The sequence below is a fragment of the Oncorhynchus gorbuscha genome, linkage group LG19 (assembly GCF_021184085.1).
Source record: "Oncorhynchus gorbuscha isolate QuinsamMale2020 ecotype Even-year linkage group LG19, OgorEven_v1.0, whole genome shotgun sequence".
NCBI lineage: Eukaryota > Metazoa > Chordata > Actinopteri > Salmoniformes > Salmonidae > Oncorhynchus > Oncorhynchus gorbuscha.
In genome coordinates this window covers 45648245-45666486 of record NC_060191.1, presented here as the reverse complement: position 1 = coordinate 45666486, position 18242 = coordinate 45648245, and the positions used below count along the sequence as shown (strand labels likewise).

The 18242-nt window shown below is 42.2% G+C and overlaps 2 protein-coding genes across 2 annotated transcripts; both read left to right on the top strand.

Moving 5' to 3' along the window:
• The first annotated feature begins 555 nt into the window (after positions 1 to 555).
• Positions 556 to 1494, top strand: LOC124004910 (olfactory receptor 1D2-like). Its single transcript, XM_046313727.1, has one exon. It carries the CDS (start codon positions 556 to 558, stop codon positions 1492 to 1494), a length of 939 nt encoding a protein of 312 aa, XP_046169683.1.
• A 14811-nt stretch (positions 1495 to 16305) lies between these two features.
• LOC124004909 (olfactory receptor 11A1-like) lies at positions 16306 to 17256 on the top strand. Its single transcript, XM_046313726.1, has one exon. It carries the CDS (start codon positions 16306 to 16308, stop codon positions 17254 to 17256), a length of 951 nt encoding a protein of 316 aa, XP_046169682.1.
• Positions 17257 to 18242: the final 986 nt, after the last annotated feature.

Below are 18242 nucleotides of genomic sequence, written 5' to 3'. Positions count from 1 at the left end.
CATTTTAGGTACCCGGTCTTTATAATTCACCAAATAAAAATGGTTCTGTTCTTGGACTGTTCTGGTTTTCTACAGTTTCCATTATTTGGGGGAAAAATCATATTCTGCTGGCAGACGTTTGGATTTGTTAATACATAGAGTAAATTTAACCAAATGAGTTGCTTGTTATAAACTCATTACAGATCCATCTCTATGGAGTGGTTACATGTTGACACAAACCTCAATCCCATGTGAGCACAGACCAGGATATATTTAGAGGCTAACATGACAAGTTCTTGGAGCAGTATCCCTCTGTCAAGCAAGAAGACGTTTCATGGACCAAAGCTAATTTCTTTCATTCTCGCAGATGTCTAATTTCAAGATATAAATCGGGATCTTTCATTTTTAAAAGTAAGAGATTGAGGGAGGATGTGAATGTATTTTAGAATGATTATTTAGTCTGAGCCTACACAGAATCCAACAATTCACATGCATTCATTCACGTCAATACACACTCAAGCCTTGTAAGGACTAAGAATTGCTGTTTTGACCGAAGAAAGGAAATTAACAAAAGCGATGGAGAACTCAACACAAGTTGAGTTCTTTTATCTATGTGGCTTACAAGAGACATTTAACAACAAATCAGTCTATTTTACTTTGTCTCTTATCACATACCTTCTCATCATCACTGGGAATCTGACTCTGATCATAACAATCATTCAGGAGAAAGGCCTCCATGAGCCCATGTACATCTTTCTGTGTAGTCTATGTGTCAATGGATTGTATGGAACTGCTGGTTTCTACCCCAAGTTCTTATTGGACCTTCAGTCAAATGTTCAGGTGATATCTTATGGTGGATGTTTGACTCAGGCCTATGTAATATACACATCTATCATGTGTGAAGTTTCAATTCTAACAGTGATGTCTTACGACAGGTATGTGGCAATATCCAGACCATTACTATACCATACCATTGTGACATCTTTAACTGTTAGAAAGTTACTCTTATTGTCTTGGTGTTATCCTTTATTTATAGCACTCATAACAGTTATTTTAACCGTCAGAGTTCCTTTGTGTGGATCTCGCATTGATAAAATATTCTGCGACAATCCGTCTATATTGAAGCATTCATGTTCACCCGTAACCATCAATCATATTTTGAGCTATTGTATAATAGTGCTTCATGTTTTACAGATACTTTTCATTGCCTTTTCTTACTGTCAGATTGTAAGGACTTGTGTAAAGTCAGCTGAGGGAAGGATTAAGTTCACACAGACATGTGTGCCACATTTATTGACAATGGTTATTTTCATCACAGTGACCCTGTTTGACATTTTGCAAGGGTGGAATAGTGATGTTAATATTACACTAAATATGCGTAATGCAATGGGTGTACAATTCCTTGTTATACCACCTGTCTTAAACCCTGTCATATATGGACTTAATCTCCAGCAGATTCGAAGTGCAGTTTTTAAAATGTGTAATACACATAAAATCATTGATATGACACATTAGTTACATGATCTTACACAACAGGGAGACATCCTGATATCAGAAGGTAAAATCTGCCAAAACTGTTGCAAGGTTAAATGGGCCCTCATTTCTTGGTATCTATTGCCCTCTTCTGGGAAAGTGATTTACAAATATTCCAAGAATAGAGTAATTGTAGCACACTTCCTGAGCAGGAAAATGCCTCACCACGTCCCACATGACACCATATTTCCTTTAGAGTGCACTACTTCTGACCAGAGACAAGGTAGTGCACTATGAAGGGAATAGGGTGCAATTGGTAGCACAAATATATTACTCCTTATGCAGTTACTCTTAAATATTTATTGTCCGCACAGTAAGTAAAAAAATGATCTCAATCATTTCTGTGGTTACAGTTCTGAAAAAATATATATTTTAAATGTTATTGAGTTGTGATAACGCATCTATGTGCTTATAGCCAGGCCTCTTCCTCACTGCATCTCTCAAAATAAATGTATATTCACGACCGCTTTGGAAGGCAATTAATTGTTTTATTGGTGCAATAACAATAATATGCATGTAACTAGAAAGTATGGTTGAGTGTAGGCTACACATTTGGAGTGATATAAATTCCATAAACAAGAAAACTGAACAGAAATATCAAATTCTGAATTTCCATTTAATTTAAACACTACATTTGTATTTATTTTAATCCTAGTTGAACATACTGTATATTCAATATTCATATTCTGAAAAAGGATGATTTTTACTCTCTTATGATGGTATGAATTGTTGTTTTAGTAATGACAACAAGTAGGTTATGTATAGCTTCAGGCTGTAAATCAAACAATTTACACTTGTTATTGGACAAACCTTGCATCTTGATTTGGATGACATGTTGACTAGCCAACCATTGATTGTAGCTATTATGTAGTGGTAGTGTTATGATATTTTCTATTGGGATAACAGGATGAAAAATATCCTACTATACAGAAGTCACTATTGGATCTAAAGTTTGTGCTAAATGCAAACACAGCAAAGTTTTTTTTCTCGGTCCCATAAACCAGATTTAAATGAATTTGTAATAAGTAGTTATTACTAATGGTACGAAAATTGAGTTCCTTCCTTCCTACACATATCTTGGTATCTGGCTTGATGACAAACTGTCATTTAATAATCATGTCACTGAGCTGGTGAAGAAGTTGAAGTTATTTTACAGAAACAAAGCATGTCTGACTTTTGTTAATAGGAAGGAAATTGGCCAGGCCGTGTTTATGTCTATTTTAGATTATGGGGATATTATCTATATTCAAGTGTAACAGTGCTCTTCTTGCATTGTAAACAATCAATCATCAACAAGGACTCCAGCATGTAGCACCAGTCACAGTGTCACGTTCTGTCCATCGTTCGTATGTGTTGTCCTTGTTACTATCTCTGTGTTACTTTGCACCAGTATTAGGCTGTTTCGGTTTTCGTGGTACGCTTATTGTTTTTGTATTTGATTCGTGTTTACTTTGTTTCATTAAACATGGACGCATTTTGGTCTGACTCTACTTCACCTAAAGAGAACCGTTACAGAATCACCCACCAACCAAGGACCAAGCGGCGTGGTAAACAGAGGCAGCAGCAACAGCAGCAGCAGGAGAAGCAACAGAGGCAGCTGCAGCAGCAGCAGCAGCAGCAGTGGGAGAGGCTGCACTATTTGGATAAATGGACTTGGGAGGAGATCCTTGACGGAAAAGGAACCTGGGCAGAGCCAGGGGAATATTGCCGCCCCAAAGCTGAGCTGGAGGCAGCGAAAGCAGAGAGGCGGCATTATGAGGAGCTAGCACGGCAGAGCGGCTGGAAGCCCGAGAGGCACCCCCCAAAATTTCTTGGGGGGTGGCACAGGGAGAGTGTGGCAGAGTCAGGAGTCAGACCTGAGCCAACTCCCCCTGTTTACCGTAAGGAGCCATGGATGGAATTGGAACTGTCGGCGAAGCAGAGTGCTGAGTCTGAGAGTGTGGAGGATGTATTGGACAGAGTAGAAAGAAAGCTGTTGGTTTGGCATAGTATGCACGGCATTCGCCCTGAGGAGCGTGTTAGCTATCCGATGTCACCCGTGTCAGTTCCTCGTACTCAGCCTGAAACGTGTGTTGGAGTTCCGGGGGATTTGATGCCGGCTATACACACCAGGTCTCCAGTACACCTTCACAACCCGGTGTGTCCTGTTCCTTGCAATCACCCGGAGGTGCGTGGCCCAGTACCACCAGTGCCAGTACCACGCATCAGGCCTACAGTGCGTCCCGCCTGTCCAGCGCTGCCGGAGCCTTCCTCCTCTCCAGCGCAGCCAGTCTCGCGCCTGTCCGGCGCTGTCAGAGCTACCGCCCCTCATGCCAGAGGTGCCAGAGCCCCTCATTCCAGAGGCATTACTGCTCCTCAGTCCAGCGCTGCCAGAGCCTTTTTCTCCAGTCTGCCCAGCGCCGTCTGAGCTACCCGTCTGCCCAGCGCCGTCTGAGCTACCAGTCTGTCCAGCGCCACCAGTGCCGCCAGTCTGCCCAGCGCCGTCTGAGCTACCCGTCTGCCCAGCGCCGTCTGAGCTACCAGTCTGCCCAGCGCCGTCTGAGCTACCAGTCTGCCCAGCACCGCCAGTGCCGCCAGTCTGCCCAGCGCCGCCAGTGCCGCCAATCTGCCCTGCGCCACCAGTGCCGCCAGTGCCGCCAGTCAGCCAGGATCCGCCAGAACTGCCAGTCAGCCAGGATCCGCCAGTCTGCCAGGATCCGCCAGTCTGCCAGGATCCGCCAGTCAGCCAGGATCCGCCAGAACTGCCAGTCGGCCAGGATCTGCCAGTCAGCCAGGATCCGCCAGTCGGCCAGGATATGCCAGTCAGCCAGGATCCGCCAGAACTGCCAGTCAGCCAGGATCCGCCAGTCTGCCAGGATCCGCCAGTCAGCCAGGATCTGTCACGTTCTGTCCATCGTTCGTATGTGTTGTCCTTGTTACTGTCTCTGTGTTACTTTGCACCAGTATTAGGCTGTTTCGGTTTTCGTGGTACGTTTATTGTTTTTGTATTTGATTCGTGTTTACTTTGTTTCATTAAACATGGATTGCAATAGCCACGCCGCATTTTGGTCTGACTCTACTTCACCTAAAGAGAACCATTACACACAGATGTATTATCTGATAGAAAACCAGCATGGCTAGTACATCATACAATGCAGCCTCCATTGATCATTCTACTTTCTGCACCCGCGCTGTACAAAATACATAAAACACCCACAGACACCGTGAATAACCAGCTAGCATTTGCTGAAATTACATTCAACAAATGTACCACAAACAAACACCATATCTCATGTACAATATTCCAGAAATGTTTGTAAACAAATTGATATAACTTGTATATTCCGATCTGCGCTTTTGATGTACAGTGTCCGTCCTCTGCCTGAGCCTGCCTGCCGTCCTGTATCTTTCCCTCACTTCTCTGGACTATTTACCCCTGCCTGTCTTGACCTGTCTATTTGGGATTATTAAACTATTGGTTATCCGACTTGGTCTGCATCTGGGTCTTACCTTTATATCTGTAGATAATCAGCTCTGTAGATTTAGCTATGAAGAGACAGAATCACTAGAGCTGTGTTCGAATTTCATACTAACATACTGTATACTACATACTTAATGAGTATATACTGCATACTATATACTATCAGTTAATGTTAGTATACTGTAAACAAACAGTATCCTTTCAGTTGAGCGAACTAGCTCTTCTTCGCCTGTCTATGGGAAGTTGATGTTGTTAAGCAACCAATTTGCTTGCTAGTTAGCATAACAAATTACTAGTTGTTCTTAAATTCAATCTGGAGTGCCAGAGTGTGCTCGTAAATTCAGAGCGGTTTGCTCTCTGAGTGCACACTGGATGCTTGGGCCAAAGAGTAGGGTTGATTTGAAAGTTCTGACCTTACAACGGCAGTCAAGCACCCGAGCTAACATTGGCTAGCTTGCTAACTACCAGACACAAATGAGACCACTCTGACCATTTTACTCGCCCTAGCAGAGCTGGTTAGGCAGTTATGTTATCCAGATAGTTTTTGACTGTAACTGTGCTGCTGGCAACAATTTAATTACACTTTTTTGCCGACGTTTACTGACACCGGCCATATTCAACGGGGTAAATTCATTATTCTCAGACGAGAGTGCTCTGAAATCGGAGTAGATAGCCAGAGCGAATTTACGAAAGCACCTGAATGTTCATTGAGAACGCACAAGGACTGTACCATTTAACTAAGCATGACAGGAATAATCAAATCAAAATAGAATTTTACCCCTTTTTCTCCCCAATTTCATGGTATCCAATTGTTGTAGTAGCTATCTTGTCTCATCGCTACAACTCCCGTACAGGCTCAGGAGAGACGAAGGTTGAAAGTCATGCGTCCTCCGATACACAACCCAACCAGCCGTACTGCTTCTTAACACAGCGCGCATCCAACCCGGAAGCCAGCCGCACCAATGTGTCGGAGGGTACACCGTGCACCGTGCACCTTAGTTAGCCCGCACTGTGCCTGGCCCGCCACAGGAGTCGCTGGTGCGCGATGAGACAAGGACGACGCTAGGCCAATTGTGCGTCGCCCCATGGCCCTCCTGGTCGCGGCCGGTTAAGACAGAGCCTGGTCGCGAACCCAGGGACTCTGATGGCACAGTTGGCGCTGCAGTACAGTGCCCTTAACCACTGCGCCACCCGGGAGGCTAGCCTATAGTTAATATACTGGCAAGTTTGGTGTATAAGTAACCAACTAACATTAGGTAGCTAGCTAACATAACGATTCATACTGCTGTAATGATATGCTATGTGGTTCGTACAAATTGTCAGCCAACATAACATGTAAAGTAACTTATTTGAAAAGTAATTCCTTTATTACAATGCTAAACATTTGTCATAATTAGTTAAAGCGATGAATTTGTATCCGCTCTCAAAGTACTTCGGCCGCATATTTTCCACCATTTTCTTCAAATCTGAAAACAATGTGAAGCCACATCCATTTCCTGAATAATGCATTATGGGCCGGGCCCTAAAGTATGGAAATAGTGTCCTCTGCGTGTATACTTCATATTTTACCGAATTTAGTACGACATCTGGGAACTTTTGGGATACTAACTATATCCATACTACGACCAATAAGCATACTATACAATCAATTCATGTCACAAAGAGTACAGTTAGTGCGGTTAGTATACATGGTATATGGTATTTCCCCTATGTAGCTTGTGTCTGGTCACAGTTTCAGCAATGGGAGAAAAAAAAATCACAACATTTACTTAAAATGAACCTTACAAATAGCAGTGTTGGGTGATTTGGGACTCCCAAAAACTGTGAGGACTAGCAAAAGAGAATAGAAGCAGGACTACGGGAAAAATGCTGGTTGACTTGAAAAACATACAAGATGAACTGGCACAGTGAGACTGGAAACACAAGGATATATACACCAAGGATAATAAGCGACACCAGGAGGGGATGGAGACAATCACAAGACAGGTGAAACAGATCAGGGTTTGACAGGCAATAAATAATATAATAATACTTATAGGAAAGGTTTTCATCTTTGTCTCACAATCTGTGGATACTATATGATTAGAAAGGTTCAAAATGAATGTAAAACATCACAGCACAATTGAAAAATGTACGGCGCATGGAAACCACGAGGGTGGTCTATGGTGATAGGTGGGATGGGCTGAGAGTGGCGGGATTAAGGAGTTTATGTTCAGTAATGTATTACTGTTATATGATTGCTGTATATAAAAGTACCATGTATGTCAAATCTGTATGCAAAATGTATAAGTAAAAAGCTGTAAAAAAGAAATTCTAAATATATTTGTCCTCCAAGGAGGAGTGGTGGTGGATGGGTTAATACAAAAGAAAAAAAGAATAACCCTGTTAATGTCAAGCCCTGGCCTTAGGGATCCCTGTTTATTCTCTATATTTTGTTTAGGTAAGGGAGTGGCTAGGGTGGGTACTCTAGTTTTTGTATATCTATGCTTTCTTTTTCTTTGTTGGCCTAGTATGATTCCCAATCAGAGGTAGCTGTCTATCGTTGTCTCTGATTGGGGATCATACTTAGGCAGCACTTTTTCCCACCTTCAGTTGTGGGATCTTGTCTTTGTTTGGTTGCATGTATTTTTGCACAACGAAGCTTTTCGTTCGTTGAGTTGTTTATTGTTTTTTGGTGGAACATTTAAAATTAATGAAAATGTACGCCTACCACGCTGCACCTTGGTCTATCCTTAATGACGAACGTTACAGTTACACTACTGAATTCCACTTGCTAACTAGACAGAAAATATGCAAACACACCATGAACACTCAACATACTGTATGTACAAAATTATACAGCAAAAAACATTTAGAAGAGAAGACAAAGGTAGAGATGTGTATTAAGGGTGCAGACCCTGCTTCTTAAAAAGTCACTAAATATTCCAGTCGTCAAACTATTCTCCATGATAAATTGAGTGAAAAGAGGTTGATCAGTCTCCATGGCCCTCATATGTAAACATGCCTGTCACATGTTAATAACACCCAGTGACTTGAAAGCACCTCAAATAAAAAGAAAACCACAATAAGGGACTTGAACATATCCTCGTCTCATTCTTGTCCTGTGACATCGAACCATGTCCACAGGGACGTAAAAAAACAACAACAAATATAATATGAAAATACCTTTGACCCCCTGTATGAACATATTGGCCTTTAGAAAACAAAATACTCATGTGGAGAGATAGCGCCACATAGCTATAAAAACCTTTCAGACTCTATAAAGAACCCAACTCTCTGCTGATTCATAATCTCAATAAATCTCAACACTGGTTTAACTACACAAGGGGTGACAATATCGTGTGCTGTGTTGATGGTGGGTGCGTCAACACAGTCAGTGTGTAACGCGTCAGGTAAGGAATGGTCAGAGTTTGGTAGGTCAGTATGGGGATGGTCAGAAGAAGACTGGTCAGTGTGCTCACTCACTACACTGTTAAGTTCTGAGCCAGGACCTCGGCTGCGATTCAGCTTGAACAGAATCAAGATATGAAATGTCCTGACCTACACATTTGTTCTTTAGCATCATTATCAGCATCATTATCATCATCCACTGCAGGAAATCGGCAAAGACTGTGGTCTCATAGATTGTACAGTTGTGTACATGACACTGAAACAAAAATTTCCCCATGGGGACAATAAAGTCAGTAAGTAAGTAAGTAAGCAAATTAGGGACAATATATCGGTGAGCATATCGGAATCGGCCGATATTAGCTAAAAAATGCCAACATCGGCATTGGCCTGATGTCTAGTTTAACACCAATGTGCACTGACGGGCATACCTATGTAACGTAGGTAGATGATGTAATGACGCCACAAGAAATACAGCGCCACACAGAACAAAAGCAGAAAAAATACTAACTGCACACTTCCAACAACTAAACAAGTTCAAGTCGAGCAGTCATTTGAAAATGTTAGGAATTTTATGAATAATGACTAAACAATGTGTACATTTAAATAGAACTATAACTAATTCAACTCTAGCCTGTTTTACAATATCTGATTAATAATGTTAGTTCCTAGGAATTTGTAAGTCGCTCTGGATAAGAGCGTCTGCTAAATGACTTAAATGTAATGTAAATGTAGGAAAGAGGTTATCTAGCATGGACAAGGGGTAATTGGAAATGATAACCATTGTGGAAGAAGGAATGTATGTGTGTGGGTCTAAAGTAAGCAAAGAGAATCCTTAACCCATGTTTGAACCGACCCGGCAATAACTCTGTGGGTATAAAATAAGACAGCGAGAGCCCGTCCAGGTTTTCCGTATCTGGGGGGGACTGGAACTGTCTGCTAAGTGGTAATAAACTGTGGTGAGACTTCAGGAGATAATCCAGATATATTGTGTGTCATGAATGTGCGCTAGTGAGTTAGAATGAACTTTTGAAGCTGCTTTGTCCTGGTCGGAGAGGAGGAGGGACATTTTAAAACCTATGACATCATATGTAATATATGAACTGATGTACATGGTACTATGATCAGCGCTCTCGAGAATAAATGCTATTGGCTAATTTGGTAGACTGGTCTCTGTCCATTTTATGCAAATACGGATCTTACAAATTATTAGAAACAGACAGTGATTTAAATTGAATTGCTTAAATGAACACAAATAGGAATTGTTATATTCCTTTAATAACAGAAGAGTAAGAACATTTCAGCGAGACAACTCAAAGGAGAAATCCATTAACGCAAAGATAATGGAATTCATTGCCCTTGACAATCAACCGCTCTCTGTTGTGGATGATGTTGGCTTTCACCGACTGGTCGAGCACCAGTACACACTATTTTTCAGATGTTGCCGTACCGGAGCTACACAGTATTTTTAAACTCGCATACATGAGCTACTTGCTATGGGCGTCACTGCTATTAGCTTCATGACTGACATTTGGACCAGCGATGTCAGCCCCATGAGCATTATGAGTCTGACAGCACAGTGGGTCGACAAGGATTTCGTACTGAGGAAAGCCGTATTGCAGGCTCAAGAATGTTCTGGTTCTCATACCGCTGCTGCCATTTCAAAACATGTTTGAAACTTGAAAACATGAACACACTCCTAGCGCCGTTTGAACAACTGACTTGAGAAATAAGCTAATCAACTGCGTCTGCAGCAGATGTAATACCCTTTGTCATGGCATTGAAACACCTGCTCAACAAAACTGCCGAGACAGAACATGGGGTTAAAACTTACAAAGGTACTCGAGGCTGTGAACAAGCGATTCGGTGGCATTCTCTCTGCGCCTCTTTACTGTGTTGCCACCATGCTCTATGCTAGGTACAAGGACCGCTAGTTCGATGCAGACACGAAACAGGGTTTACGTGAAATTTTACATACACAGCTGGACAAGATGGAAACGCACACAGTGACAATACGCACAGAGGAAGAGAGGCCACGGACAGACAGAGCTGAAACTTCTCTGCTTGACATATATGATGAGATCCTGGTTGACTGAACAAATGAACAACAAAACAGCAAGAAAGTGAAAGAAATAGGTTTGATTGTTTTACTGGTAATGGGGACATAGGTAAATGCCAACAAAATAATGTTTTGGTCAGTGTAGTGTAGTGTGTGGTGTGTGTGTGTAACCTTTATTTAACTAGGCAAGTCAGTTAAGACCAAATTCTTATTTACAATGTCAGCCTACCCCAGCCAAACCCGGACAACGCTGGGTCAATTGTGTGCTGCCCTATGGGATCCAATCATGGCCAGATGAGATACAGCCTGGATTCCAACCAGGGACTGTAGAGACACCTTTTGCACTGAGATGCAGTGCCGTAGACCGCTGCGTCCATGTGTTTGTGTGTGTTAACTATTTAACTGTACTATAATGCATAAAAGGCCGCAATTTTTTCAAATATCTGTTATCAGTATCTGTTTCGGATATCGGTATAAGCCAAATGTCATATCGGCGCATCCCTAATGCAAATGTGAGAGACTTCAGAGCCTGAGGCCATCTGTGCTTTTCTCTCATCGGCAGAGCCCAGGTTATGTTTCCCAATGTCCTATTCATCATTTCACAGGACCCATTGCCCATCAGATGGTATGGCCTGGTGTGGGACTTCTGTACGCCTGCAACACTCAATAGCTCAATAGCTCGGTATTCTCCAAGTTGTTTCCCTGATCTGAGTGTATACGACGAGGTAACCCGTAGACACAGAAGTAGTTGTTACACAACTGATGAGCCACAGACTTGGCAGACTGTTTTGGACACAAGAAGGCATGAGCCAATATGGTGAAGTGGTCAGTAACAACGAGCACATCCAGGGACTTGTTTGTGGAATCTTCTGCAGACCAAAAGTCTATGCACAATAGTTTGAGAGGCTCAGTTGTGATTATACTCTCCAGTGGAGCTTTGGCCACCGGATCAGGAGTCTTCCTCATGATGCATCTCCTGCAGCACCACACATACTCCTTGACATCCCTCTCCAGACCATGTCTTGTCAGATACATTGTTCTCTGTTGTCCCTTTTTACCATGTTCTTTGAAACGCGATTCAATACACCCATCTTTTTGGTGAACTTGTTCCAACTTCTGAGAAGACGCAGAATCTCGACAAACACGTGAGGACGCTCTCTCCGTTACGGTCTTCGTTCCCGCTCCACAAAGAAGATCACGCTGCTCATCACGTCATCATCACGCTGCTTACTCATCCGTTAGTCTTGTGGCAGGACATCAACATCGGACTGCTTTGATGGCATCACAGCCTGTGGACGCTGTGGCAACAGCAGTGCACGGGAACACACATCCCCCACCCAGCGCCTTTTTGAGTGAAGAACAGCAGAAACTTTCTGTCTTTATAAAGCACCAGATGGGGTGGCAACAGCAGACTGGCAGCTAATGACTAACTCATTGGTGTTAGAGGCTTTCTCAAAGGGATGAGTGGACCAGCGAAACACATCTTGCACTAGGTCTGTGTGCACAGCATTAGCTTCGGCTAGTAATGTCTCGTACGGAAACCTCGTCAGGCGGTGGAGTGCACTGGGTCGTATGAAGTGCTGTCTGCTTAGGGAATCTGCAATGACATTTTTGGGACCAGCGATGTACTTGATGTCAAACTCGTACGGTGCCAGCCTGGCAACCCATCTCTGCTTATAAGCAATGAGCTTTGCTTTTGTCAGGATGTGCAGGGCATTCGGAAAGTATTCAGACCCCTTCACTTTTTTGACATTTTGTTTTGTTACAGCTTTATTCTAAAATTGATAAGATTGTTTTTCCCTCTCATCAATCTACAAATAATAACCCATATTGACAAAGCAAATGATTTTTTGTTGAAATTTTTGCAAATGTATAAAATAAATAAAAGCTGAAATATCACATTTACATAAATTGAAGCACCTTTGGCAGCGATTAGAGCCTGAAGGCTTCTTGGGTATGACACTACCAGCTTGGCACACATGTATTTGGGGAATTTCTCCCTCCAACTCTCCCACACTCACTATGCTTCTTTGCCTCCCACATACCGGGCTTATCTGTAGCTGGATCAACCGCATTAATGAAACTGCGGCGAAGAGGAAGGAAAAGGGATATCCAAGCTGGACTGAAAAGTGCTTTCTGATAGACGTTCGATACTGCAGCGATGCGAAAGTAATCACATGCTCCTGCTCACCCAATCTGGAGTTTATGATGCTGAATTGCCGGCCCCACTATCTGCCGAGAGAATTCACGTTTGTTTTCATGAGTGCTGTGTACATACCGCCGACACCACGTAGCACTCAGGGAACAGTACGAGACCATTAGCCAACAAGAATCCTTACACCCCAAAGCTGCCTTTAACCAGAAAAAACTAAAACATCCTTAAATATCACAAACATCTCCTGTCCTACGAGAGCAGGGCCTACAATTAAATGTTTGGTCCACCAGCCACTGTGGCAGGTGATGGAAAAATCTACCTCTTTAAACTAGTTAAATTTAAAAAACTCAGTCACAAGTTTAATTAAAAAATGTGTTGATGTTGTACCCACAGAAAAAATCCAGACATACCCCAACCAAAAACCCTGGATGAACGGAGGAATCCGTGCAACGCTGAGAGCCAGTACTGCAGCATTCAACGTCAGCAAAGCAAAGCCTGACGACGCTGCTGTGCATTATGTGTACAAAGCAAGCCTCTATGAGCTCTGGAAAGCCATTAATGATGCAAAAAGACAATATAGACTCATTGGAATCAAAATATGACAGCTCAGACACACAACGCATGTGGCAAGGACAACAGGCCATCCCGGACTACAAAGGCAAATCCAGCTGTGTGATGCCCACTGAGACCTCCCTCCCAGACAAGCTCAACACATTCTATGGTCGCTTTGAGGCCACCAACACCGAGCAATCCAAGAGGTATTTCTCTGCTCCGGACAACCAGGTGCTTCTGCACTCCGAGGCTGACCTGAGGAAAACGCTTTGTGATTGAATACTCACAAAGCCTCCGACCCAGATGACATCCCTGGCAGCGTCCTCAGAAGCTGGTCATGGCCCACATCAAGGCCAGTAGCCAGACACACTGGACCCATTCCAATTTACCTACCATGACAACAGATCCACGGAAGATGCCATCTCCATTGCTATTCACATGGCCTTATCACACCTTGACAAGTGGAACACCTATGTAAGAATGCTGTTCATTGACTATAATTACATTAGATTATATTTTAATCATTAAGCAGACGCTCATTCAGTATTCAACACCATTGTTCCCTCCAAGCTTCTCGAAACCACCCTCTGCAACTGGATCCTGGACTTCCTGACTTGCAGGCCACAGTTTGTGAGGATTGGCAACAACACCTCGTTCACTCTGACTCTCAACACGGGACCTCCAGGGATGTGTCCTCAGCCCACTGCTGTACTGCTTGTTCGCCTATGAATATATGGCAAAGCACCAGCTCCATCATCAAGTTTGCTGACGACAACCCTGTATAACCAGATCTCATAGTTTCACTTCGGAATATGCAGTAATTGGATGAATGTCTATTTTTTTAACTCATTAATTCCACGTGGTTACAGGGCTAATTCCGTGTGGTTACATGGTTAAAACAGAAACAACTCAAAGGGTTAAGTTTAGGTATTAATTCACAGTGGTTAAGGTTAAAGCTATGGTTTGGGGAAAGCATTAAATAAAAATGGCCATTTCCATTTAGTCATCAAGTAATCCCCCTGCTTGCTAGGGAATTGGGAACTGCTGTGGCATAGTGGTCTTACCAGAATGCGCTGGTTCTGGGCTTTGTGAGTTCAAGCCCAGTGTTGTGCAATTGTTTTTGTTAGTGAGCCCCGAGGAAGGCATATATCGACGTCCTCAGGACCTTTTCAAATATCCAAAATCAAAGTCTGTTTCTAGTGACCAGCCTGAGTAGAAGCCCAATCACTGACAATGACGAGTCAGCCTAGAGGGAGGATGTCAGAGTTCTGGCAGTGTGGTATCAAAACAACAACCTCTACTTCAACGTCAGCAAAACTAATTGATTTGATTGTCGACTTTAGGGAGGAGGACACACCCGATCCACATCGACGGGACTGAAGTGGAAAAAGTCAGCAGCTTCAGGTTCCTCAGCGTCCACATCACAGAGAACCTCACATGGACCTACAACACCACCGCCCTGGTCAAGAAGGTGCAACAGCGCCTCTACTTTCTCAGGTGGCTGAAGAATTTAGGCATTCCCCCTCGGGTCCTCTACAAATTCTATCGCAGCACCATCGAGAGCGTCCTGACCCTCTGCATCACGGCCTGTTACGGAAATTGCTCCGTTTACGACCTCAAATCCCTTCAGCGGGTACCGGAGCATTGGGTCCCGGCCTCCAGGCTCATAGTTTTTACCCGCAAGCCATCAGACTACTGAACTCTTGAACCGGGAATGTTTTTTGCACTGACTCCCTGCACCTTGACACACTGACACACGTGCACTCACTCACACAAAGGCTCGCACACACACACACACACACTCCATGACAGCTGCTACTGTATTCCTACTGTATTTATAATACTGCACAATGTCTATTTGTTATTGAACAATTCCCCTACACATGTGTAAATATCCTATTTAATTCAATTGAGTGACTTTTTGCAGATATTTTAGCTAAGTTTGTATCCTATTTTCTTTACATCGAGAATGTATTTTTCTTGTACTCTTTTATTCAGTTAATAACTACCCTCCTATTGTTGTTGCATTGTCGAGAGGTAAACCTGCAAGTAAGCATTTTGTTGCACTGTGTACTCCACGTACATCATGTGTATATAATAAACAAACTTGAACTTGAACAGATCTAATGAAAATGGGGATGCGTACCACCAATCCAGGGCGGGCTCTAGAGTTTTTGGGGGGATTTGATGTTGGAGAGAAAAATGCTCAGCTTTAAATGTAATATTCTGCAATTCTACACATTTTGTCATGGGGCCTAGAGAAAATATTGCAGTTTTGAAGCAAATTTTCTAAAATTCTTTACATTTTTTGTCATGTCGGCAGAGAGAACATTTAGCAGCCACTTATGCACTTATTGCCTGAGCACTTACCCACCCACCCACAGGAGGCTGAGCCACACCATGACAATGTGATTCTGGGTGTCATTAGAGTTTGAGTAAACAAACTGCTGTACACTGTTTTTTTCTTTGTTTAAACGGTATAAAAGGTCAGTGAGGTGACAGTAGTTTATGTGGAATAGTCCACTGACACACAACGTACAGTATGCCTATGTCTACACCACGGCAGTCTGGAGAAAGATACTAGGTGATCTGGACTTCTATCCTTTTTTAGACTTAAATCCTGTTTTGTTGTTTTAGATATATTTTTAAAAACTTTTTATCATTCAAACAGTAAGGACATCAGAGGGGGAGACAGGGAAGTGGGAGATAGGTGGACACAGGGATTGATCCATGGTCTCTGGTGGGGAGATGTATATATGACTTATGCAAGGGGGTTTTATCACCGTATGGGTCTGAATGACTTGCCTCCTGTTTGATTGACACACTACGATTGGAGTGTTTGTCAGTGTAACAGTAAAGTAAAGGCTGGTAAGCTGAGACATTGTGTCATATTGTATTTGTTATTCAATATATTGATATTATTGAACTACACTCAGGATGAATGAAGTTTGCTGTATAGACTACTCAATGTCCATTGCAGCCACAGGTAACAATGTTTTTCCATGGGAATGCCTATGGGATATAACACTTTGAAGAGGAATACCGTGGCAATAATGCAAAGAGTTTTGGTCATCGATGGCAAATCTAAGAATTAAGGATTTATGAGACATCAATAAGAGACTGATAGTTTCACCTGATAGACAAATATATCTACAAATATTTCAATGTACTATTAGGAAAATGGAAAACTCAACACAATTCACATCATTTATGCTAGCTGGATATAGTGACAGTGGACACTTAAAGTACTTCTATTTGATTATATTAACTGTGTTATACATCTCCATAGTCTTTGCGAACATTGTGCTTATCATGGTTATATGTATGGAGAGGAGCCTTCATGAACCCATGTATCTGTTTCTGTGCAGTTTGTTTGTGAATGAGTTGTATGGGAGCACTGCTTTGTTTCCTGCTCTTATGATTCATGTGGTTTCAGATGCCCATTCAGTTTCCACTGTGTACTGTTACCTACAGATGTTTAGTATATACACATATGGATCTATTGAATTCAGCAATTTAGCAGTCATGTCCTATGACAGGTACCTTGCTATATGTTATCCACTACAGTATAATGTCATCATGACACCCAACAGGGTGTGTATTTTAGTTTGTGTAATATGGTTGTACTCTTTTGTAAAATTCATCATAACACTGTCTTTAACTATTCGTTTGAAATTGTGTGGGAACGTTATAGACAAAGTGTACTGTGACAACTACCTGCTGGTGAAACTTGCTTGTTCCACTTCAGACACAACAGTTAATAACATCTATGGACTCTACGGTGTTGTTTTGTCTGTCGCCATCCCTTTAATTACTATTTTGTTTTCTTATATTAAGATTCTGACAATTTGTTTGAAATCTTCCATTGAGACCAGACAGAAAGCTTTCAGCACCTGTACTCCTCACCTGGCCTCGCTGCTCAACTTCTCTTTCGGCTGTTTCTTAAATCTGCTCCAGAGTAGATTTGATAGCCCTATGAGAAATGTTCCAACTGTACTTCACACTATTTTATCAGTGTACTTTCTGATGTGCCAGCCACTTTTTAATCCTGTTGTGTATGGAGTTAGGATGACTAAAATCAGACAAGCTTGTAAATACATACTACCTGTAGGTCTGTACCCTAAAACATAAGCTAAACAGTAGTGTGACCTTTTCTGTCCTGATTGTTAGATTTTTGTGAGGTTGACTTGTGTGTTTTGTTACTTATAGTTACCATAATGAATGGAGGTGAGGATGGTGAAAATCAGACATGTAAAACATTTGCTAATTTGTGAAATATTGTCATTTACCTTTTATTCACTTTATAAATAAATGGAATCGGACTCGTCTGCCTGTCAGGCCTACTGTCCCCCTATGAACCTCCATTAAGTTAAAGCCACGCCAAACAGTTCCATGCCACCAGGACCTGGATACCCACAACAGAGGACAGTTTATTTTGCTCCAAGCACCATGCCTTTGGGACTCCCTTCCTGACAATCGCAAGGCTGCTCAGACTGTTGGGGCCTTCAAAGTAGGCCTTATGACTCATCTCCACGAGCCTTCCCTTCCTTCTAGATTTTGATGGTTGCTTTCAAGGTTTGGTTCTATATATATATTTTGTTCGCTTTTTTTGTTTATCTTTTATTTGATGCACTTTGAGATTATTCTTGTGTAATGAAAAGCACCTAAAAAATGTAATACATTAATATTATTACATAACCAAAAAAAAACAGAAGTTCATTACTTTGAATTCTTACTTATGTTGACAGCTGTATCTAAGTATGTAACAGCGGATAAACTGATGTACAGTAAATGTGGAAAAGGTAAACCCACCTTATGTGGGTTTACCTGGCACCATTACATCCGTCCTAACAGAAAATAGGCGCTGTACAGTACATACAAGCTTGGGGATTGTTTGACATTTTGAGAGAGAAATTAAGGGAAATACTGTAGCATGACAACCAACTGTATTCTGCCTGAGATCTGGATGCATGTCATGTTTTCTGAGGGCCAACTGTTCAATGTAACATGATATATGTGTGCCAGCTATCTGACAGATGACTAGCTTTAATATATAATAATATAATATAATATAATATATGCCATTTAGCAGACACTTTTATCCAAAGCGACTTACA

What these genes read in the sequence shown, in the direction of transcription:
- LOC124004910 (XM_046313727.1), top strand. Translation starts at nt 556, where the DNA reads ATGGAGAACTCAACACAAGTTGAGTTCTTTTATCTATGTGGCTTACAA.
- LOC124004909 (XM_046313726.1), top strand. Translation starts at nt 16,306, where the DNA reads ATGGAAAACTCAACACAATTCACATCATTTATGCTAGCTGGATATAGT.